Here is a 21,311-nt window from a genome sequence, read left to right on the forward strand (position 1 = left end):
CTTCTAAATATAGGTGACAATGTTGATTGTCACATCAAGTTTGTGGGCTTTTGTGTTTCAGGATCAAGACCCATCTCTTGAGAATTAGTCAAATACTTTAGAAAACATGTGTACAAGATGAATGGTGAGGCTGTGTATTAAGACTTCAAATTCCAAGTTATTAAGGAAAGGGCTATCTTAAATATAATTTATTCAAGAAAAAAAAAAGAAAAAAGGAAGCCCCTACACGCTGGTTGAATGACATTAAAATAGCAGTTTACCAAAACAACCACCGCACATTTTGTTTTCATACAAGCGATGTTCCGGGACGACTGAATATGCATGAACTCGAAATATGAGGGAGATGTAATTAATCGATTGAGCTACAAATTTCTTTTAGAAAAAAAGAAAAAGAAAAATTAGATGGGGCTTTTCAGTTTATCACTTGCACTGCATGACTTATAAAAGAATGCCACGTGTCAGACAATATGAATCTGAAAAGACTACATTACCCCTCTTATCCAGATATGAAGATGATAGCACTCCTCACAGTAAGATACGTTGTAGCTGAGCACAGCGGATTATATCCCGCCAACAGTCCCATCGGCGACTTCGATGCCTTTGAGTTCTTCGCAAAGCACAAACCGAAGCTGCATCGTATATAACACAGAAAACATAGGGGCACAAGTTCAGAGCTGCTCATGAGCCTCTATAACTACGATTAGCGAACCAGAGAATAACAAAGAATCAACAGAGATGGTGAAAATCGTGGATTTGAGGAGAGTTCACGGCATGTTCCAAGGATCATCGGAGGAATTTTGGCGGGAAAATGTTTATGGCGGTTTGGCGACTCTTGTCGCTCTTCTTTTCGTCTTGGCTTGGCACTGTGCCAAGAGGTTCGTCTTTAGGAAATCCTCTTCCTCCAAGTCTTCTCCAGTTGGTGTCTCAAATTCTGATCCAACCAGTTCTGGGTTCAGGTCAAGTTTCTTAATTTTCCTCCTGGGGTATTTTCCTCTTAAATATGAGATTTTGCGAATTGGGTTTTATTTTCAGTTTTGTTGTCTTACATTTCCTTTTGGGTTTTATCTCTACTCAATTGGGTTTGTATTAATTTTTCTACAATTTGGTAATCGGGTTCAATTGATTTTAAGATATCTGATAATTGAGTTTTGATCAGTTGTTATCTCAAATTTCGTTGCGTTTTTCATGCTCTTTCTCCAGTTTTGGTAAAAAAAATAGTATTAAGTTTGGGTTGATTGATATTGAGTTTCTAGAAACCAAATTTTGTGGGATCAACTTGTGATTGTATTACTCAAGTATTTGTTCTGTTACTTCTGCAGCATCTCGGAAATGGTCACAGATGCAGATTTGAAGTTTCTAATTGAAAATTTGGAGGAAAATGACCCGTGAAAATGAGAAATGGGACAATGTCATAGAGAAAAGAAATGATCTTCTATCCTACTATGCTAAATGCTGCAAGCCTAAGGTCGTTCATACGGGTGTTGTTTTTCTGACAAGTTAAATCTGATTCTTGTGTCTTGTTGTTTCACGAGTTCATTACCCCAAATTTGCTCGAGGCATCTACTCTTGGTCTAGTATTTGTTGCTAGCACAACTACTTGTTTCCCTGTGTTACTCTACTGGTTCCAGAGAATAAAGGCTATGGAATTGAGTTAATGCATATTTGTTCTTGCTTTCAGGATGGCCCTGTGAAATACTTGAGCTCAACAATATTTGAGAATTGCTCTCCTGAGAAGCTGAGAGATTTCTACATGGACAATGATTACAGAAAGCAATGGGACAAGATGCTGATTGAGCATGAGCAGTTACAAGTGGACAAAAACAAGGGGGTTGAAGTTGGTCGGTCAATAAAAAAGTTTCCACTGTTGACAGCCAGAGAATATGTATTAGCTTGGAGGTTGTGGGAGGGGAAAGATAATACATTCTACTGTTTTATCAAGGTAACTGATTCCAACAAAATCGTTCACATGTAAATTACTTCTAGGCAATTTTGAGCCGTGCATAGTTTTTATTTTCCATGTGCTGGTGCTCCAAATGTTGTCTAGTGAATTTATGTATGCAGTTATGCATCTCTCTCTCTCTCTCTCTCTAATCCTTTACTGTTCTTTACCTTGTGACAGGAATAATCTATTATAATCTATTAAGCAGGGATTGCTTTAGGAATATTCTTGAAAGAAAAGTTTATAGTACATAACATCAGAAAATACCCTTTATTTGCTTGTAATTCCCAGCATTAACATAATACCCTTTATTTGCTTGTAATTCCCTGCACTAACATAATGCCCTTCGGTTTGTTTAGGGATTAAGTTTTTGCCTTTGATGCGTTTGATCCTTTTAGAACTTCTGCCTCTCTTTGTGAGTTACCTAATATGTTTTCCAATTTTTGGCAATAGCAGGAATGTGAACATCCTTTGGCACCACCCCAGAAGAAGTATGTGCGTGTTAGTATTTTCAGATCTGGTTGGCAAATCAGAAAAGGCAAGCTCCCAGCGAATCCCTCTTCATTTGTTTCCTTTCTCTCTACCTTATGAAAAAAATTTTCTTTGTCTTTGCAATTACTTACAATTTGTCAGTTTGTCCAGTTTGGGCTGCTTTTATTACTCGTACTGTACTACTGTGAACTATAAGGCGTATTCCAAATAAAACATATGCTTCATTAAGCTTTATCCTATTCAGCATGATGCAGGAAATATTCCAATAAGGATCATATTAGTTTTGCTTCATGTACTGGTGGTGGATAAAGGAATAATTTTCTTCTGCTTTAGCTTGACTTGCACTTTTCAGACCAAAAAGAAAGGAACCACTTACACTTACGTTAAAAGGCTTGTTTGGCTGACATTCTGGCAGACTGCATTATATCTGTGAAAGTGGTACTTGATGTCCTAAAATGAGAAAAAGAAACTGTTTATAATTTTGTAATTTTTAATCATCTCTACAGTGCCTGGTAGAAATGCCTGTGAAATCAAAATGTTTCACCAAGAAGATGCTGGTTTAAATGTGGAGATGGCAAAATTAGCTTTTTCCAGGGGCATATGGAGTTATGTATGTAAGATGGATACTGCACTTCGCAGATATTCTACAATCAGCAATCATCAGTTAAGTTCTGGTGCTACTGCTGTCACTTTGATTAAAAAGGTCAGGACAATTCTCTTCAATATAGTAATATTGTTTAACTGTTTATATACGTTGCTTGTCATGTTACATTTCTTGATAGCAATTGATATAATTTATCAGGGTACTTGGCTAGTTTGTCATGTATTAATTTCGGTTGAGAGTTAGTTGTGGTTGATGAATTGTCTTGGTGTAAGTAATAAACAAGTTTCAGTTGATGGTTAGTTGTCTGGGAACAGCTGTGTGTAGGCATCATGTTTCCTAAATCTTGGCTTTATTGTGCTGTTTAGTAAGGATTTCATGCCTTTTAAATTAATGGTTCTAAACAACTGTGTGCATTTTGAGTGTTGACTAAACTTGGGTTTGGTTGACCTAGACAAGGTTCTATTACATCCAGAGCCCATATTAGTACAAGTTTGCAGCATTGTGCAGCCGAGATGAAAGCATCATTTGAATGGTTGTGTTAACTCAATTACTACCCTCATGGATGTTTCTGGTGTTTTATATTGGTGAAATGATACTTACTGTCATCTTACAGGGATCGTTAGCATGCTTCCTGGTCATAGAAACAACTAGAAGGATTCAAAGGAACTGTCTGGTTCATATCTATAGTTTAGGACAATTCATGCCTGGGTTTTTTGGTTCCAGAGATTATAACATATCTAATCTTCTACATACTTCATCTGCATGCTGTTTTTGTTGTTGATTGTTATTCTCCTCCACACAGGTTCCCCCTGGATTGGAAGCCACAGATAGCATGACTTCTCAAGAAAACTCTGGAGCAACTTCTGTTCACAGACCAATCACTGGTGGGGGGAGGAAATTGTCAAGAACACCATCAAAGAAACTGCTTGCCAATGGCTTGCTGATTCTTGGGGGTGTGGTCTGCTTGTCTCGTGGTCACTCTAGCCTAGGTGCTAAAGTTGCCATGGTGTACATCTTAACCAAACTGAGTAAGCGTGGTGCGTCATCAAGTGAAAGCAGCCCAAGTTCAGGTGCATGACCTTGTTGGCATCACAAGTAATTTTGGAAGGCCAAGTAAAGTTTTGTTGTATAAATTATAGACAGGGCCCATCTACCAAGAAGACCGACTACTACACTACTTTTGCAAAAATGAGAAATGGAGGAAAGGGTAGGGGGTAGTTCCTCCTTCATGATTTTCTGTACATAACGCCTTCCAAATTCCGTACATATCTGCTACACTTTTACCAGATTTACATTCTGAAGCCTAGCAATTGGATTTCGCACTGATAAATAGGAAAGGCTTATTGATTCTGGTGCACTTTTTAAGTTTTAGTCCTGGAAACTAGTCATTATATGAACTCTTGTGGGTTACAGAGTGTAATGGTGTGTGGCTGCAGTTGGGCAGAAGAATTCATTACTCCTGTGTGATAACTCAGACTTCCTGCAATGAACTCAAAGCTACTTTAGAAGTTCTCAGAACTACTTTCATGGGTAAGGCGTTTGGACCATGATGTTTATATGTATGTGAGTACCATACTTACATCCTTCATTTTGTGTATTAATTATTACCTTGTGGATATGCGTTGATATCCTAATAATGTAAAATTGTTCTAGACTATTTCTTCTTGGTGAATTACACTCATCCACTGGAAATTAGACCCGGCACATCACCAGTCAGGCAATTGGCTCAAAGTGCATAGACTTTGTAATCGATGCCCTCTCTACACGAAGGAACTCGACCTTAGATAATAGAAAGGGCTATCGTTTGCTGGCAGCATAACACTAACAGATGCCCCATCTGCTTGCAATTTCATCAAAGGAAGGTCGTTTCATTTTATCATTCTATGGCCAAATCTGCATATGGTACTCATTATATTTGGAATGGTTCGGTACTTTCGTCTCCTTGGTTTCATAGCTTTTCCTCTTCTTTCTTTGTACCTCAAAAGCTACTTAGAACTTTCAAAGTCAAAAAGTCTATGTTTATCGGTAAGTTTAGAGTTCAGCCCAAATCTAGTCTTCACTCTATTTGATCTTATTTAATATTGTGTTCTGAGAGCATTGACATCATTATTTATGTGTGCAACAAAACTTTCTTGATGCCGTCAAAACTCACTCCCACCTCTCATGGAATCGAAAAGAATGCGCGCGTAATTTATTTGGGAAAAGGATTAGAAAATTTGGTTCTCTCCCACATACAAAATTTCACATCTGCATATTTCTGCTTTTATGCTGAACAAATCATATCTTTGGACATAATAATTTCTTCAATGGAGAGGGATCGTGACCTGCATAGCTTCCTTCTTTTTTTTTTTTTTTTTTTTTTTATTAATTTATAAAATCAACGTAAAAGGGGATTCGAAACTTGGGATATTCTAACATTGGAAAAGAAAAAAAATACACGAGACTAAGAAATTAGGTACCACTTTAGTAAAACTGATAATGTTAACTTATTGTGGAAGCTATGCAATTGTCTTCATTTGACCAAATTCTATGTGGCTATATATATGGTTTACATTTTTGGCATTGGTTAGATATAAGGTTGTTTTTACGCGGAAGTGCTCACATTTTAGTCACATGACCACTTGCTATGAGAAGAAATTCTTGTGTATAACCGCCTCCTGACAACGGCTAATAAGATATGGTTGGTTGTGAAAGGATAGTTGTATACAGAGATTGTATATGAAAACAGGTTAATATATATTTATTCTTTTTGGGAGAGGGGTATATATAACAGTTGTATACAAAAATGAAACAGGCAGCAAAAGGGTATGATGGGTAAATATCCAGCCGGGCATTTGAAAAACAGTTGAAAGAGGCGGAAAAACGTTGGGCTCTCGGGAGGCTCTCATTTGGTCCTCACGTTTCGCTGAGACTGTTGCAAATGCTGTCTTTCTCAACGATTTTTAACTGTACATTGTTAATGCTAATGCATCTTCTTTCCTCTTCCTCTCTAATTTTAGCCAACTCACATCATCTCTCTCAGAAAACCAACCCAAGAAACACCCCACTAACAACAACATTCACCAACAAAAAACATACAAGAAAACACAAAACAAGAAAATATAAAGTTTAGGATGCCTGCTCTTTTTTTTACCTTAATCAATCAATCAACATCTTCACCCAAAAATCCACCTATTCTTTTTCTGATTCAAAACCCATAACCCACCACCCTTTTCTTTTGATTGTTTAAAAAAAAAAATTTGTTTTTGCTTTCTGGGTATTGCTTCTCTTTTTGTGCTTTGAAAGGATGATCCATTTCCACAACATTCTGGTGTTGTGGGTTGTTTTATTTGGGTTCTTCACAACTGGGGTTTATTCCAAGACTAATTCCCAAGATGGTAAGCATATCTGATTTTCTAGTCTAATATATGTGTAATATGTGTAGTTTCTTGTGTTTAGATTTTAAATGTATAGCTTTAATCTTTTTATGAGGGTTCAATTTCATCCTGAGAGAGAATATTTATATAATTAAGATTACTGGGAGGTAAGGTATATCTATGAGGAAGTAAGATTACACATTTTACAATCCAATGAGAATTTCTTGTTAAATAAAAAAAAGTATTTGAACCATATGTTAATTCTCCTTTTTTTTAGTAGATGACTGGAATTACAACATTATCAGGCGAAATTTTCACCTGTGAGAGATGTTCCTCATAAGATCCATTGAAAAAAAGAAAAAAGGAAAGCCCTCAACCCTTGGCAAAATTTCAGAAATGCCAAGTCAGTTTGTTAACAATTTTCATAATGGCTTCTAGCTAGGCATCTACTGTCCTGATTTTGAGCTTCCTTGAAACATTTCTAATTTGTAATTCTCAGGGCCTGTCACCTTTACATGTCCTTAAATGGTCTTATGAAGATAAACAGAAATCAACTAATTGGAACATTCTATTCAAATACTCAGTTTAATGTCAGAAGTTTCATTTGAATATTTGTTTTTTATTTGTCTATACCACTGTATTACAAGTTTCATCAGAATTTTTTCTTGTCTGTTGCGCCAGTTTTTGAGCACCTTCATGACATGAGTTTCATTTGAATGTTCACTTATTTTTCTGTACCACTGTACCATCTACATCATATTTCCATTTTCCTCCATGAAAAAGATAAGCACTTAAATATTCTGATGTTTTACTGTGCTTTGCAGTCTCTTCCCTTAATGTGATGTATAACAGCATAAACTCTCGTTCGAAACTAAGTGGTTGGAAATCAAGTGGAGGTGACCCTTGCGGCGATTCCTGGAAAGGGATAAAATGCTCAGGCTCATCTGTAACTGAAATGTATTTCTCATTTCTTACATGCATATATACTTGCATTATCCAAATCTATGGTGAAGAGAGCGAACAGTTCGATTATTTACAAGATATATGCCTAAAATGTACAAGTTCAACCTATTTTCTAAATTTTATGCAGAGATCTGGCTGACCTTGGGCTCAGTGGATCAATGGGTTACCAGCTTGCAAGCTTAACATCTGTCACTCGCTTGTAAGGACCAGTTCATTAGAATAGGCTTTTCTTTTTATACATATTTTTGTTTTCAAAGCTCATAATCTGAAGGATATGCATTTGTTCGTCATAGTACAGTGATTTAAGCAAGAACAACCTCAATGGCGATATACCGTACCAACTGCCTCCTAATGCAAAGTACATGTAAGTCCGCAGACAAACACTTCTTATTATATAACATTGCATGTTATCATCCGGGTGTGTGTGGTGTGTGTGTGTGTGTGTGCATGTGCTTGCGTGGATGAATTTAATACGCGTGAGGCCATAAACTCTTGTTTATTTCCTGCAGATTGACAGTTTATTATTTCGTCTTGCAATACTTATTTGTTACAATGACTTTATCCAACAATCAGACCTCAGTTTATTTCCATCATTGTCAATACTAATCTAATTCCGTTGATCTGCAGAGATCTTTCTCAAAATGGCTTCACAAATACTGTGCCATATTCAATATCTCAGATGTCTGACCTTGAAACTCTGTAAGTAGAACTTGTTCTTGTGTTAGCATAATCTTGTAAGGAGCCACTCCCATTTCTCACAAATTTGTGGGTAAATGCAGAAATCTTGGTCGTAACAAGCTCAATGGACAGTTGACTGATATGTTTGGGAAACTTACTAAACTCAAAGAGCTGTAAGTTCTTCTAACTTTGCAGTAAAGGTTGTACTCTTCGTTTTTTTGTTGTTGGTGTTTTTCACGATTGTGCATTTTCTTTTCAAGAAGCTAGGGTATTTGAGTCTAGCTAGCACCAAGGTTTCATGCGTGTTTGTTATGTCTCTTACTATAATACAAACTTAAACTCCTCTTGAGCTTTTGTAAATGGCTTCTACTGTCCATTACCCCTCATTGTCCTCTTGAGCTTTGGAAATTCTATTCATACCCTGATTGCCGTGAAAGAATGTGACTAGTGGTAATGCCATTTTTGAATTAGATAGTTATTCTTGTATTTAGATATGACATAGATATCTGCTGTAATTGAAGGATTCTTGACTCACTCATATATATCATGAAATGGTGTGCAGTGATTTATCGTACAACTCAATGACTGGCAACTTGCCTCAGAGTTTTGGAAAGCTCTCAAGCCTGAAAAAATTGTAAGAATCAATACAATTTAAACCTGCATGCGTGTCCAAGGTTCCTGGTTGCTAAGTCCTCTATGTCTCCATGCAGGAATCTGCAGAACAATCAATTTACTGGTCAAATCACTCTACTTGTGTACACTCCCGTTGAGGACCTGTAAGTATACTTGAGCTAGATCCATAAATGATAGTTCTATATGTACCTGTTAGAGTTAGTAGTTGTTTTCACTCAACGAATTCATTATCATGCTGGCAGGAATATTGAAAACAACCGCTTTTCTGGCTGGATCCCTAACGAGTTGAAGGGTATAAACATAAAGTAAGTATCCTTTTCAAAGATCAATGTCAAGGATGAAGCTCTTAATGATTTGCTTCTGACTTTTTTTATTATCTAATTGAAGGTCTGGAGGAAATTCTTGGTCTTCTGGACCATCTCCACCTTCCCCCTGGTGCACGCCGTAATAGAGGAGGAGGGTCTTCCTCACAGAGTGGTGGGGGGAAGTCTTCTGTAGCCACCGGATTAACCATAGCTGGGATAGCTCTAGCCATATTGTTGGTGCTCGCAATTATAATTGCCCTTTTTTCAAGAAGAAGACGTCCTTCTACTTCACACCTCCTTGATGATGACAGGCTTAGCCAGCGTAAATCCTTTGGTGCCTCCTATTCATCTAAGGAATTGTCTAGAGAACTGAATCTTTCATTCAGAAATAAAGGTAATTTCTTCATTCAGAAATTTTTTTGATGGAAAATTTTGTTAGAATTGCCTTTGAAATATCTTTGATTATGAGTTTCTGATAAAGTTTGTTATATTTTTATTTGGATTTTCTTTGCTAATTTATTTGTATTTTAAGCTGTTCTAATGAAATCCTGCAACACTCTTAACATAGAACTGAACTACTGTAAATCTGCTTGCAATGTAACTCAACGTGTATGTGATGAGCTTTCCACCTGACATTATTTCTTGCCCCCCAAGTCTAGGTTCCTGCCCCATTGGTCATGCAGTCAAAATAATGTATCAACTGGCTTTTTAATATCTGTCACTTTACAAATGTTTATTAACTTTCTACTAACTAGATGATATGCCGGTGACAGATCCCGGAGCCGTTTCAATTGACATAAAGCCTGTTTCAAAATCTCCATCAATTGGTTTTAAGTCGCTTTCTGGACGTTTGCAATCCTTTGCCAGAAGAAGCACCTCTGTAAAAGCTACAAATTACGCTTTGGCAGATTTGCAGGTTGCTACTGCTAACTTTGCACCCGCTCGCCTTCTTGGGCAGGGTACCATTGGACGTGTCTATAGGGCTAAATATGATGATGGGAAGGTATAGTTTTCGATTACGATATATTTGCTACTCACCACCAAATCTTCTACTGGTTCATGTTATAATTTGTGTTTAAACGTAAGTCCTAGCATAAAACTTCATTGTGGAATTACTGATGTGGATACCTTTATCAACCGGAGTTAGGGATAGTCCTATCTTATTGTTAAGAGGTGTCTCTCAATTTTTACTCACGGTTCTTATGCCTTATGCATGTCAGGTTTTGGCAGTGAAAAAGATTGACTCCTCACTATTTCAAGGCTCAGCGCCACAAGAATTTTCTGACATTGTTGTAAATATCTCCAAGATTCGCAATGCCAACATCGCCGAACTTGTTGGTTATTGTTCAGAACACGGGCATAACATGTTAATTTACGAGTACTTCAGGAATGGCTCGCTTCATGAATTCTTACACATGTCAGATGACTACAGTAATCCCCTAACTTGGAACACAAGAGTCAGAATTGCTTTAGGCACTGCCCGGGCTGTTGAGTAAGTGAATATAAATCCTACTCCTGAAACTGCTCATACATTTTTCTATCAACCTGATTAGCCAATATGTTTAGCGATCTGAATCGAGCAAATCAACAATTTTGATTTACCAGGATTTCTTGAGGTCATTGAAATCAACCCTTTGTGAACTGTTTTCAGGTACCTCCATGAAGGCTGCTCTCCATCCACAGTTCACAAGAACATCAAATCATCTAATATTTTGCTTGACATCGAACTCAATCCTCGTCTCTGCGATTATGGCTTGGCAACCTTCCATCAGGTTAATTGCATTCTCTTGAAACTCAGTGAATCATTGTGTTTATAGGATCAATTACTTATATGTTCTTTTCAAGATAACAACCTGAATGGTGCAATGTATTCTTTCAGCGTACTAGCCAAAACCTTGGGATGGGATACAATGCTCCAGAATGCACAAAGCCATCAGCCTATACAGCAAAGAGTGATGTTTACAGTTTTGGGGTAGTCATGTTGGAGTTATTGACAGGTCGTATGCCGGTTGACAGGTGTGTTACATTGGCGTCTCGCACTGCCTTTTATTCACAAACCTTGTCAATGTCTTGCCAGTCTTAACCATTTTTGTTTCCTTTCGTTAGTTCAAAACCACCTGTAGAGCAATGCCTTGTCCGGTGGGCAACCCCACAGCTCCATGATCTCGATGCCTTGTCAAAAATGGTGGATCCTGCTCTCCGTGGACTCTACCCTCCCAAGTCAGTCTCGCGGTTTGCTGACATCATTGCCCTCTGTGTTCAGGTGATTTCTACACACCCAAAAATACACACACAACCTATATAGGAAACTGTAGCATTTATAGGGGCTCTGGTTAGGCTTGGCTTTGGGCATCTAGAACTGTAAGAGTGCTGCTATTTGTACCACATTTATTAACAGTCTCTCTGCAAAAGAGAGGCTGTTAGCAAGTTACTCAATAAATATGGTACAAATAGCATCATTCGAACGGTATTATCAACAATTCCATAAGAATTTTTTTTTAAAAAGAAAAAAAAAAAAAAGGGCTGTTTCTGCAAGTATTGGTTCACCTATGCATTTACGCTTTTATATTGAGTACTGGGAAATGACAGAAGATTGTCCTTGACTAACATTTTCATTCCTTAATTTGTATCTACAGCGGGAGCCTGAATTCCGGCCACCTATGTCAGAGGTGGTGCAACAGTTAGTGCGGTTAGTTCAGCGCTCTAGTATGAACATGAGAGAGGATCTTGGTCTCGGGGCGTCTCGTCACTCGAGTGCCATGAGCAGCACGAAAGAGGATCTTGCAGCTTCTCGCAGGTTGACCGACTTTTGATGGTGATCAATATCATGTAAGCAAGCATATGGGAGACAGAGATTGAGTCATTCCATTAAATGTTTTTCTCTGTCTCTCCCAAAGCTGCCCAATATTTGTTAATAGACTTACTTCAAAATTAATCTCATGAAGCCTGGGCCCTAAAGTTGTTCAAGGCAGTTTAGCTAGTTCATTATTGGAGAAGCAGATTTGAGAATGAGGAAAAAAAAATGGTTATTGGAAATTGTTCATGGGAGACTACAAAGCCAACCTCAGGGAAAGTGTATACTTCAACATGATGCATTTTGGGGGATGGTTAGGAATAGTTTGTAAACTTGGTTTTGTCCCCAACTGAGTCTTGGTTTTGTTCATTGCTCAAATTGATGAATGTTGATATCAACTTTAAACAAGTTTCAAAAATTTCTTAATTTGCAGAGATCTAGCTAGCTTGAGGAATCAGACATTGAGATTGAGTTATAATTTCCAATTTAATTTGGCTTTTGTTGGATTGTACTTAGAAAGCCATGATACAAGCACCCAAATCAAAAAAATTTCGGCTATTGTGTGCAAGTTGGGAGTTCACAATATTCACTCTCCAACTTAAGGGGGAAGTGTTGAGAAGTCAACTAAATCCTAATATATTAGGGATTGTTGATTAGCCAAATTATATGTAATTAATTATACATGATTTGCTTTCCTTTATTAGTCTCTTGATTGTAGGAAACTTGTGTATAGATACCCTTGACACTGTAAAGAGAAAATCATCCAGTAATCAAATATTCTTCCTTTGATTACAATTTTACAAGACCTAGTATGTGGCCCTTAGCATTAGCACTAGCCCTCACCCATACGTCACTCCCACATGTGAGCCATTCTGTCTCTTTAGCAATGTACAAACCTTCACATGTGAGTCATTATGTCTCTTTAACAATGTACAAATATTATGGGGTCATACACATTATTAAGAGTTCGATCTTGAGATTATTGATCTATAAATTAAAGTCAAAATCAACGTGAGCCTTTACCTATTAATTTGAACCCTTGTCACGTTGTAGTTGAAATGACGGAAGCAAAGATAAGACCATATACCTGAGAGAGAATTAATGTGATCGCAAAATTTGATTAAATTTGGGGAGGCTATCCATGGAGCCGTACCAAATGGGCCCATGCCAAGATAAAGCTAGCAGCTGTACCTACCAATAAGACCAACCCCACCGTTAATTTTTGCTCTTGATTTTCCAGCTGCGGTGGTTAATTTTTGCTTTTGGAATGAATCCGCATTCACATGTTAGGCTCACTGACTTGGAGTTTGGTGAGTAGGAATATTTAGTGGTAAGACTTGTTTTTTATTTGGCTAATATTTGTGCACGTCCACATTGACTTAATTGCTCCTATTTTTCCCTTAAGCTTGAATTATAAATATAATCTATCGCTTCTTTTTATAAAAAAGAATTACTAACAATTTGAGGCCAGACAATAAATAAACTAAATAATGCACCAAAAATTGTTAATCGTAGTTGTCATATGAATTGCTTTGGTACACTTTTTCTAAGTCTTCCATTTGGGCTAGCTTTTTTTTTACCACTGTGGTCTAGTCGTGCACGTTTAATTATGTACGCAATTATTTTTGTTAGTTTTCTTGGTGCAATATTGTATCATTGTTGACTTGCTGATCCGTACGCTTTTAGTGATGGGCTTGATTCTTATATGAGATATTTAGTTATATATTTATTTTTAGCACTAGCGATATAAATAAATTTTACATTATTTAATTTTCATAAACAAACCTACAAAATGACAGATAACCCTATTGAATTTAGGGAGATTTACTATTATACCAAATATAGGGCTCAAATTATATAAGAAAAAACTCTAATGAAATGGAATTTAGAAACACACCTAAAGCTTATTTACAACATAATAAAAAGACTTTTAACTTCTTATAAATTACAAAATTGCCATTGATTTCTTAAAACAAGCCCAACTCCAAAATCTCATTAAAAAAACCCACATCAAAGTAATTTATTGAGTGTTTTGGGTTTTATTATGAGGCTTTGAGGTTGTGCTTATTTTAAGAAATCGATGATAGTTTTATAATTTATAAAGTTCAAAACTTTTGCTATATTGTAAATTAGATTTAGTGTGTTCTAAAGTCCATTTTATATAGATTATTATTTTTTTATAATTTGGTTTTCTATATTGAGTATAATAGTAAATTTTTCTTTTTATATTTGTTGAACGCAGCATGCATAGGTACGTGTGCCGGCTTTAGCTTACAAAAATTTACACAAACACACGGAGATGGAGAGACACGCAAGATAGGAAAATCCAAAGTGATTCGGGTTGTAGGAAATGGACTATACTCTCTGTCCCTGTCCCCGAAGACCCATGACAAGGAGAAATTCAAAACGTTTATGAAAAGGAGAAATTCAAAACGTTTATGAAAAGGAGAAATTCAAAACGTTTATTCAAAAAATAAATTCAGATTTCATGTCCCCACACACGTAACCCAATCCCTTAATATCTTCGGCTTTCATTATTATGAGTTACTTATGAATTAAGAGTTGAAAGTTTTAGTCACCCAATAGGAGGTTCACTACTTGAACAAACTATGCGTTGACAGTGTTCAATTCCATGCCTCTACGTGTGGGGTTGACTAATTATTATAGAGTTTTTCTATTTAAACTTCGTTTTTTTATTTATTTATTCACCTTATATTTTAAGTTCACTTCAACTTTTATTTCAAATGTTCACAATTTCATAATAAATAAATAAATAAATAACTCATTAGCATCACATTCCACACCACGCTATCTCGCCCCTCACTATTCTAAGTTCACCTTAACCTCATATTAGAGTTCGTGAAGAGAATATAATAGTGTAATAGGTTACTTGGATTATAAAAAAAGAGTAATTTGACAATAAAGTATAGAAGAGTAATCTGGCAAAAAATTGAGAGATGAAGATCACCAGTTTATCAAATCAAGCCATACATGTAATTAAGGGATCTGTGGTGGCTTGTCCGTGGCCTGCACTTTTAGGCCACACCACGTCTATCTGTCCTTATCAAGGGTCAATGGCCTCAAAAGGCGACGACGTGTGAAAATGCCGTTCCCGGCATTGTCTGTGTAGTGTTTATTTTATATTATACATGGAGCTGTTCAATGCTGACTTCGTTGAAAGAAAATGACGTATAGCTGATCAGCTTAATTACCAAAAGAGCATAAACAACAACATCACATGCCTATATTTACCTCATATTGTCCCTATTGTTATTTGTCTAAGTTCTCCTCCATTTCAGCTCGCTATAACCAAATTCTCTACAATCTTCTCTGCAAACTGCACTTGCGGGGTCTCTCTCTCTCTCTCTCTCTCTCTCTGCGCGTATTAACCATACATATACAATATACACACACAAATATATCTGAGCTAGCTATCTGGCCAACCCCACCTCTCTTTCATTCTTAGCTATATAACCAAACTCTACAATAAGGTTTCTGCAGCTTCTTCTTTGCAAACTGCAAACTGCACGTACGGGGTCTCTCTCTCTCTCTCTCTCTCTCTCTCTCTCTCTAATATCCATACACACTATATATACAACAATTGAGACATTTACAAAATATGGAAAGCTAGGGGATCCTATGATTAATCTGCACTATATATAAGATTTTCTTGAACATGCACTATATATATTCACCTATAGCTACTTAGCTCATCTTTATGGTGTGTTACTTATACATTGCATGTGCATGAAACAGGTTCTTACTGAGAAGATATATATACCTTGATATATAATTAATAAGAGATATTGAAGAATGTGGAAGCTTAAGGTTGCAGATGGAGGGAATGACCCTTACATCTACAGCACAAACGACTTTGTGGGGAGGCAGATATTTGAGTTTGATCCTGAGGCAGGAACTCCCGAAGAGCGAGCTGAGGTGGAAGAAGCTCGTCTTAATTTTTACAATAATCGCTATCAGGTCAAGCCTAGCGGTGACCTCCTATGGCGTATGCAGGTATTTATCCATTTAATTTCATTACTACTCGGTAATATTCTCTTATTAAACTTATGTCCTCAAACTGTAAATTTGAGTTTAGCAAGAGAACATGAGTGTGTGTGGGTATAAAATATGATAGGTTTGTCTTGGTTTTTATTATTATAAGAATCTAAGGGGTTTCAAACTTTATATCATATCTTACCAAAAATAAATAAATAAATAAATAAATAAAGAAAAATTCAACTAGACAGATAGTTAGCTTTGAACCTAGTCAACTTTTGAATTCCTTTTCTTCTTTTTAGCACCCATAAGTTTGTTCTATAATCAGCATCATGAATTAACTTACTTTTTCTCTAATACCAATCATAATCCTCTGTTCACTAAACTGCAGTTCCTAAAAGAGAAGAACTTCAAGCAGACAATTCCCCCAGTAAAGGTTGAGGGTGGTGAGGAAATCACATATGAAAAGGCCACAGCCTCACTGAGAAGATCTGTTCACTTCTTTTCAGCCTTGCAGGCAAGTGATGGCCATTGGCCTGCTGAAAATGCTGGCCCATTGTTTTTCCTTCCTCCTTTGGTGAGTGTATAATTTCTAATTTCCTTATAATTACAGCTATTTTTAGAGCTTTGGTTAGATTTTTGACAAAAATTGAATGTTTTGGAGCTTTTTACTAATTTCCTTTTCAAATTCCTTTTTTTTTTTTTTTTCAGGTCATGTGTACATACATTACAGGGCATCTTAATACTGTATTCCCAGCAGAGCATCGCAAAGAAATTCTGCGTTACATATACTATCATCAGGTACATACTCATTTGGTATATTTGTTCACACAAATGGGATCAAATTTTAAATTCAATTTCCACTCCTTGTGCATATTTTGTGTTATTCTAGTATATAAAGAATGGTAATGTACTTTCAGAATCAAGATGGTGGTTGGGGATTACATATTGAAGGCCACAGCACCATGTTCTGCACAGCCCTGAGCTACATTTGTATGCGTATTCTCGGAGAAGGACCTGATGGAGGCCAGGACAATGCTTGTGCCAGAGCAAGGAAATGGATTCTTGATCATGGTAGTGTCACACACATGCCCTCTTGGGGAAAGACTTGGCTTTCGGTACGTATGGCCTTGTTGAATGGAAAAAATATGAGTACTAGTTGCGCATTTATTAGGCTTCAATTAATATGAGTATGTTGCTTTTGTTGTAGATACTTGGCGTGTTTGAGTGGTCTGGAAGCAACCCAATGCCGCCAGAGTTTTGGATGCTGCCTTCATTTCTTCCTATGCATCCAGGTTAGCACACCTGCAGATTGAAGAACTCTGCAAACTCAAGGAGTGTCCTCATGATTTAGTTAGAAGTTTTCATTTTTAACATCTTTTATCTTGAAAACGCAGCAAAAATGTGGTGCTATTGTAGGATGGTTTACATGCCTATGTCATATTTATATGGGAAGAGATTTGTTGGCCCAATCACGCCTCTCATTCTGCAATTGAGGGAAGAACTGTATGCTCAACCTTATGATGAAATTAATTGGAAGGGAGTGCGCCATCTTTGCGCGAAAGTGAGTTTAACTTAATTAAATTAGTTAATCAGTTTATGTTTCTTGTTTAAGTACAGAACCTGATTCCAGGTATTTAATTGCAGGAGGATATCTACTACCCACACCCTTGGATACAGGACATCATGTGGGATAGTCTCTACATATGTACAGAGCCTCTTCTTACTCGCTGGCCGTTTAACAAATTGGTCAGAGAAAAAGCTCTTCAAGTAACAATGAAGCACATTCATTATGAAGATGAAAACAGCAGATATATTACCATTGGATGTGTGGAAAAGGTAATGTAGATAAGGATACTGATATACCATGTAGGACTGTGGAGAAAAATATTATCTTTTCAGATTCTCATCATGTTATTTGCATTACTTGAACAGGTGTTATGTATGCTTGCTTGTTGGGCTGAAGATCCAAATGGAGACTATTTTAAGAAGCATCTTGCTAGGATCCCAGATTATTTATGGGTTGCTGAAGATGGGATGAAGATGCAGGTTAGTACGCATAGCATCCCAGATTATTTATGCTGTTGTAAAAATTATGCATATGATTTTAAGGCAGAGGTTTGCTCCTTTGGTCATTAATTCAAAGTGTAACTCACCTAAAAGAAGAATAAAAACCTTAGAAGTTGACATATTTATTGTTTGATTGATATATGCAGAGTTTTGGAAGTCAGCAGTGGGATACTGGTTTTGCCATTCAAGCTTTGCTTGCTAGCAATCTCACTGATGAAATTGGACCTACGCTTGCTAGAGGACATGACTTCATAAAGAAATCTCAGGTTCAATTTTAACTATAGTTTACCTATAAATGTGTGTCCATTAATTTGTTCAGACTAATGAATCCTTTGTCCTCAAACTGTACAGGTCAAGGACAATCCATCTGGTGACTTCAAAAGCATGCACCGCCACATTTCTAAAGGATCATGGACTTTCTCAGATCAAGACCATGGATGGCAAGTTTCTGATTGCACGGCAGAGGGTTTAAAGGTAACTAAATTTTCTCAAATGCTTCAATTTGACTTATCTACCCTGTCTGTTTATCTCCATGTTTCTCACAATCTCCCACACTGCAGTGTTGCCTGCTGTTATCGACGATGCGACCAGATATAGTTGGTGAAAAAATGGAACCTCAGAGGTTATACGATTCTGTCAATGTCCTACTTTCCCTACAGGTGAGAACTTGCCTGCAGAAAGGATTGTGTCTAAATTATTCTCATCCTGCAGCCCCTAGTCATAGATATGAATTTGAAAGCTTGTGCTTTTCCTGCAGCAATTTGATCTATATTTGTTTCGCATCATTCTTTCACCCTAGAGTTGCCACTCCTAATTGTTGCTCTAGTTTGAAGAATTTAATTAACTTTTAGCACTTCAACCCAGACTCATTAACTAAGCACCTTTTTTCGTATCATTGCAGAGTAAGAATGGTGGTTTAGCAGCCTGGGAACCAGCAGGAGCAGCAGAGTGGTTAGAAGTAAGAATTCTAACAAATTGGAGCCATGTTCTTGTGCAAATCTGTCAGATGAACAGAAATTAATGCTCTTAAAATAATCATTAGCAGATACTAATATTTTCCTCTTTTATTTCCCTCAGATGTTAAATCCCACAGAATTCTTCGCGGACATTGTGGTCGAGCACGAATATGTTGAATGCACTTCATCTGCAATTCAGTCTTTAGTTCTGTTTAAGAAGTTGTATCCTGGGCACAGGAAAAAAGAGATTGATAATTTCATTACCAATGCTACAGAGTACCTTGAAAACATACAAATGCCAGATGGTTCATGGTATGGAAATTGGGGAGTTTGCTTTACATATGGTAGCTGGTTTGCCCTTGGAGGATTAGCAGCTGCTGGAAAGACTTTCAATAATTGTTTGACTGTGCGCAAAGGCGTTGACTTTCTACTCACGACACAAAGAGAGAACGGTGGCTGGGGAGAGAGCTATCTTTCATGTCCAAAAAAGGTAAGATGTTGGAGGTGGATTGCGTTTTAAGCAAGCTTCAAATTTCTTAAACCATCCCATTGTCTTACATGAAAATATTCCTCTCTTGGCGGTTGATACAGGAGTACGTTCCTCTCGAAGAAAACCGATCGAATTTAGTACACACTGCATGGGCTATGATGGGTCTTATTCAAGCTGGACAGGCAGAAAGAGATCCTGCACCTCTTCATCGTGCAGCAAAGTTGATTATCAATTCTCAAATGGAAAATGGCGATTTTCCCCAACAGGTATCTTTCTTAGCACAACATTACTTGCATTGCAATCTTAATTTTTACTTGTAACTTTTTTCTAACCATTAGTCACTGAACTATGGCAGGAAATCACAGGAGTGTTCATGAAGAACTGCATGCTACATTATGCAGCTTATAGAAATATCTACCCTCTGTGGGCTCTTGCAGAGTACCGCAAGCGGGTTCCATTGCCTTCGGAAGCCTAAATCGCTAATAGTATTGTGTAGCTCATCCAACATAAAGGATTAAACATATATATATAAGAGCCAATTGTTGAAATTTATTTTTATGAGAGGGGATGCTTAGTGAGAATGACTTTGTACAAAATACAAATTTTTCAATAAATTTACGACGAATTACGATTACTGTGTACAATCCAATGAGAGAGGATCTTGCAGCTTCTCACCGCTTGAGTCAATTAGGTCAATTAAAATTAAACCTTAAACATTTGTAGAAGCATGGCCAACATATGACCTAGCTTTCAAGAATTTGAGCCTAACTGTACTGTTATTTTTAGATATTACATGCATGTACATTTATTAAGTTTACTGGGGAACTCAGTGAAGAATTAGCCAATAATCTTTCAAAAATACTAGTCATTATACCACGTTTATATATCACTTTGTGTACTCTCTCTTTAATAGAGGTGTGCCGGCTCCACCTCTCTAACAAAGTGGTATGCAAATGTGGTATGCCTAGCATTGCTCATAATCTTTTAGTCTAATGGCACACGAGCAAAATTGTTGATTAATTAAAAAAAATTACAAAGAATTGAGGATAATTAAAACATGGTCCTTGAATAACTTGGTATGAACCTTAGCTTCACAAAGGTCAAACCAGCTAGAGAAAGGAATCATATCATAAATATAGGTAGGTGTAGGATAGGAATATGAGCGGTAGAAACTTTGTGCTTGGTTTATATATGTCCATATTGGTGGGCTAATACAATAAATTCACTAAATAACACTCCAAAAGTTGTTAGTATTTGTCTTTAATGTGGTCCTAAGTGCATGTGGTATCCTATCATCAACACTTTCTTTTTGGGTTTTCGGCTTTTTGCTTTTTAAATAAAGTCGAGAGAGAAAAAGATAAGATGGAAATGAGGGAGAAAGAGGATGGTGGATGGTGGAGAAAGAGTGAAGATAGAAATAAAGGAGAATATGTATAAAATAAAATTTTGTTGTTTTAAATTTTTAGCTTTCACCTACATGATTTCATATGTCTTTGTCATGTCTTCACTCCTCTCATCTTCCGGATCTTTTCCTTTCTCACACACACAATCATGGTGGCATGTGGGTTCAAATCTTAAACTACTAGTTTGCAAGTTAATGCTATTTTTCACGAGTTTAGACCCCGTTGACATATATTTTGTTCCTTAATATTAAAAAATGTGTCAAATTCGATTTCCAAAAAATTATTAAACATGTTATCTAAGGTAAAGATATTATTGGGAAAATACACCGACATCAACATATATATTGTATTTAGTATACCTGTTCAATTATTATTCCACCTTGGTCCTACATGCTTAGAAAACGTTGACTTCTTTTATACCCAAGATTATTGTTCGCTTTGTTTTGATATGAGATTCAGAGATTGTGTTCTTTGTTTAAAAATCCCTGCATTTTCCATACTTTTCATGCGGTTTCCTATTTTAATGTATATATGCCTCAGTAATCGCTGGAAGCTTTGACTAGGTCTAGGTGGCTGTTGACCTCATGCCATTAGTAACTCTGTTCATATATATATTTTTATTATAAAAAAGC

General features: G+C 36.8%; 4 protein-coding genes across 5 annotated transcripts; all 4 read left to right on the plus strand.

The window, feature by feature from the left end:
* Positions 1-1,329: 1,329 nt before the first annotated feature.
* On the plus strand, positions 1,330-4,692 carry LOC103327463 (Polyketide cyclase/dehydrase and lipid transport superfamily protein). The gene is given in 6 exon segments (XM_089050571.1): positions 1,330-1,380; positions 1,382-1,465; positions 1,679-1,939; positions 2,396-2,477; positions 2,938-3,134; positions 3,838-4,692. Coding segments are annotated over 6 exon segments (951 nt in total). The 3' UTR covers positions 4,114-4,692.
* Positions 4,693-4,848: 156 nt separating this feature from the next.
* Positions 4,849-9,190, plus strand: LOC103327526 (protein STRUBBELIG-RECEPTOR FAMILY 5). Its single transcript, XM_016793619.2, has 10 exons — positions 4,849-6,412; positions 7,216-7,348; positions 7,482-7,553; positions 7,653-7,718; positions 7,982-8,053; positions 8,134-8,205; positions 8,595-8,666; positions 8,743-8,808; positions 8,908-8,970; positions 9,053-9,190. The coding sequence occupies exons 1-10, from the start codon at positions 6,322-6,324 to the stop codon at positions 9,111-9,113; spliced, it is 768 nt and encodes a 255-aa protein (XP_016649105.2). The 5' UTR covers positions 4,849-6,321; the 3' UTR covers positions 9,114-9,190.
* Positions 9,191-9,228: 38 nt separating this feature from the next.
* Positions 9,229-12,182, plus strand: LOC148917971 (protein STRUBBELIG-RECEPTOR FAMILY 5-like). Its single transcript, XM_089050566.1, has 7 exons — positions 9,229-9,364; positions 9,744-9,973; positions 10,191-10,462; positions 10,622-10,742; positions 10,850-10,986; positions 11,077-11,233; positions 11,607-12,182. Exons 3-7 carry the CDS (start codon positions 10,335-10,337, stop codon positions 11,781-11,783), a joined length of 720 nt encoding a protein of 239 aa, XP_088906692.1. The 5' UTR covers positions 9,229-9,364; positions 9,744-9,973; positions 10,191-10,334; the 3' UTR covers positions 11,784-12,182.
* A 2,677-nt stretch (positions 12,183-14,859) lies between these two features.
* LOC103327461 (beta-amyrin synthase) lies at positions 14,860-19,910 on the plus strand. Of its 2 annotated transcripts, none has more exons than XM_089050564.1 (16): positions 14,860-15,293; positions 15,521-15,778; positions 16,152-16,337; positions 16,472-16,561; positions 16,681-16,878; positions 16,971-17,055; positions 17,158-17,324; positions 17,408-17,599; positions 17,696-17,809; positions 17,977-18,096; positions 18,182-18,304; positions 18,391-18,489; positions 18,732-18,788; positions 18,908-19,276; positions 19,378-19,542; positions 19,632-19,910. In XM_089050564.1, exons 2-16 carry the CDS (start codon positions 15,578-15,580, stop codon positions 19,749-19,751), a joined length of 2,286 nt encoding a protein of 761 aa, XP_088906690.1. In that variant the 5' UTR covers positions 14,860-15,293; positions 15,521-15,577; the 3' UTR covers positions 19,752-19,910. The 2 variants fall into 2 exon arrangements, with proteins under 2 accessions (XP_088906690.1, XP_088906689.1); XM_089050563.1 differs by having other exon boundaries at positions 15,046-15,300.
* The last annotated feature ends 1,401 nt before the right edge of the window (positions 19,911-21,311 follow it).

The sequence above is a fragment of the Prunus mume genome, linkage group LG4 (assembly GCF_029339155.1).
Source record: "Prunus mume cultivar Tortuosa linkage group LG4, ASM2933915v1, whole genome shotgun sequence".
NCBI classification, from domain to species: Eukaryota; Viridiplantae; Streptophyta; class Magnoliopsida; order Rosales; family Rosaceae; genus Prunus; species Prunus mume.

Bases quoted from the DNA above. Each gene is read 5' to 3' on its own strand.
- LOC148917971 (XM_089050566.1), top strand. From the start codon at position 10,335: ATGTTAATTTACGAGTACTTCAGGAATGGCTCGCTTCATGAATTCTTA. The intron at 10,743-10,849 runs GTTAATTGCATT...GTATTCTTTCAG, and splicing joins GCTTGGCAACCTTCCATCAG to CGTACTAGCCAAAACCTTGG. The intron at 10,987-11,076 runs GTGTGTTACATT...TCCTTTCGTTAG, and splicing joins GGTCGTATGCCGGTTGACAG to TTCAAAACCACCTGTAGAGC.
- LOC103327526 (XM_016793619.2), top strand. From the start codon at position 6,322: ATGATCCATTTCCACAACATTCTGGTGTTGTGGGTTGTTTTATTTGGG. The intron at 8,054-8,133 runs GTAAGTAGAACT...GGGTAAATGCAG, and splicing joins ATGTCTGACCTTGAAACTCT to AAATCTTGGTCGTAACAAGC. The intron at 8,667-8,742 runs GTAAGAATCAAT...GTCTCCATGCAG, and splicing joins CTCTCAAGCCTGAAAAAATT to GAATCTGCAGAACAATCAAT.
- LOC103327461 (XM_089050564.1), top strand. From the start codon at position 15,578: ATGTGGAAGCTTAAGGTTGCAGATGGAGGGAATGACCCTTACATCTAC. The intron at 16,338-16,471 runs GTGAGTGTATAA...TTTTTTTTTCAG, and splicing joins TGTTTTTCCTTCCTCCTTTG to GTCATGTGTACATACATTAC. The intron at 17,056-17,157 runs GTTAGCACACCT...TTGAAAACGCAG, and splicing joins ATTTCTTCCTATGCATCCAG to CAAAAATGTGGTGCTATTGT.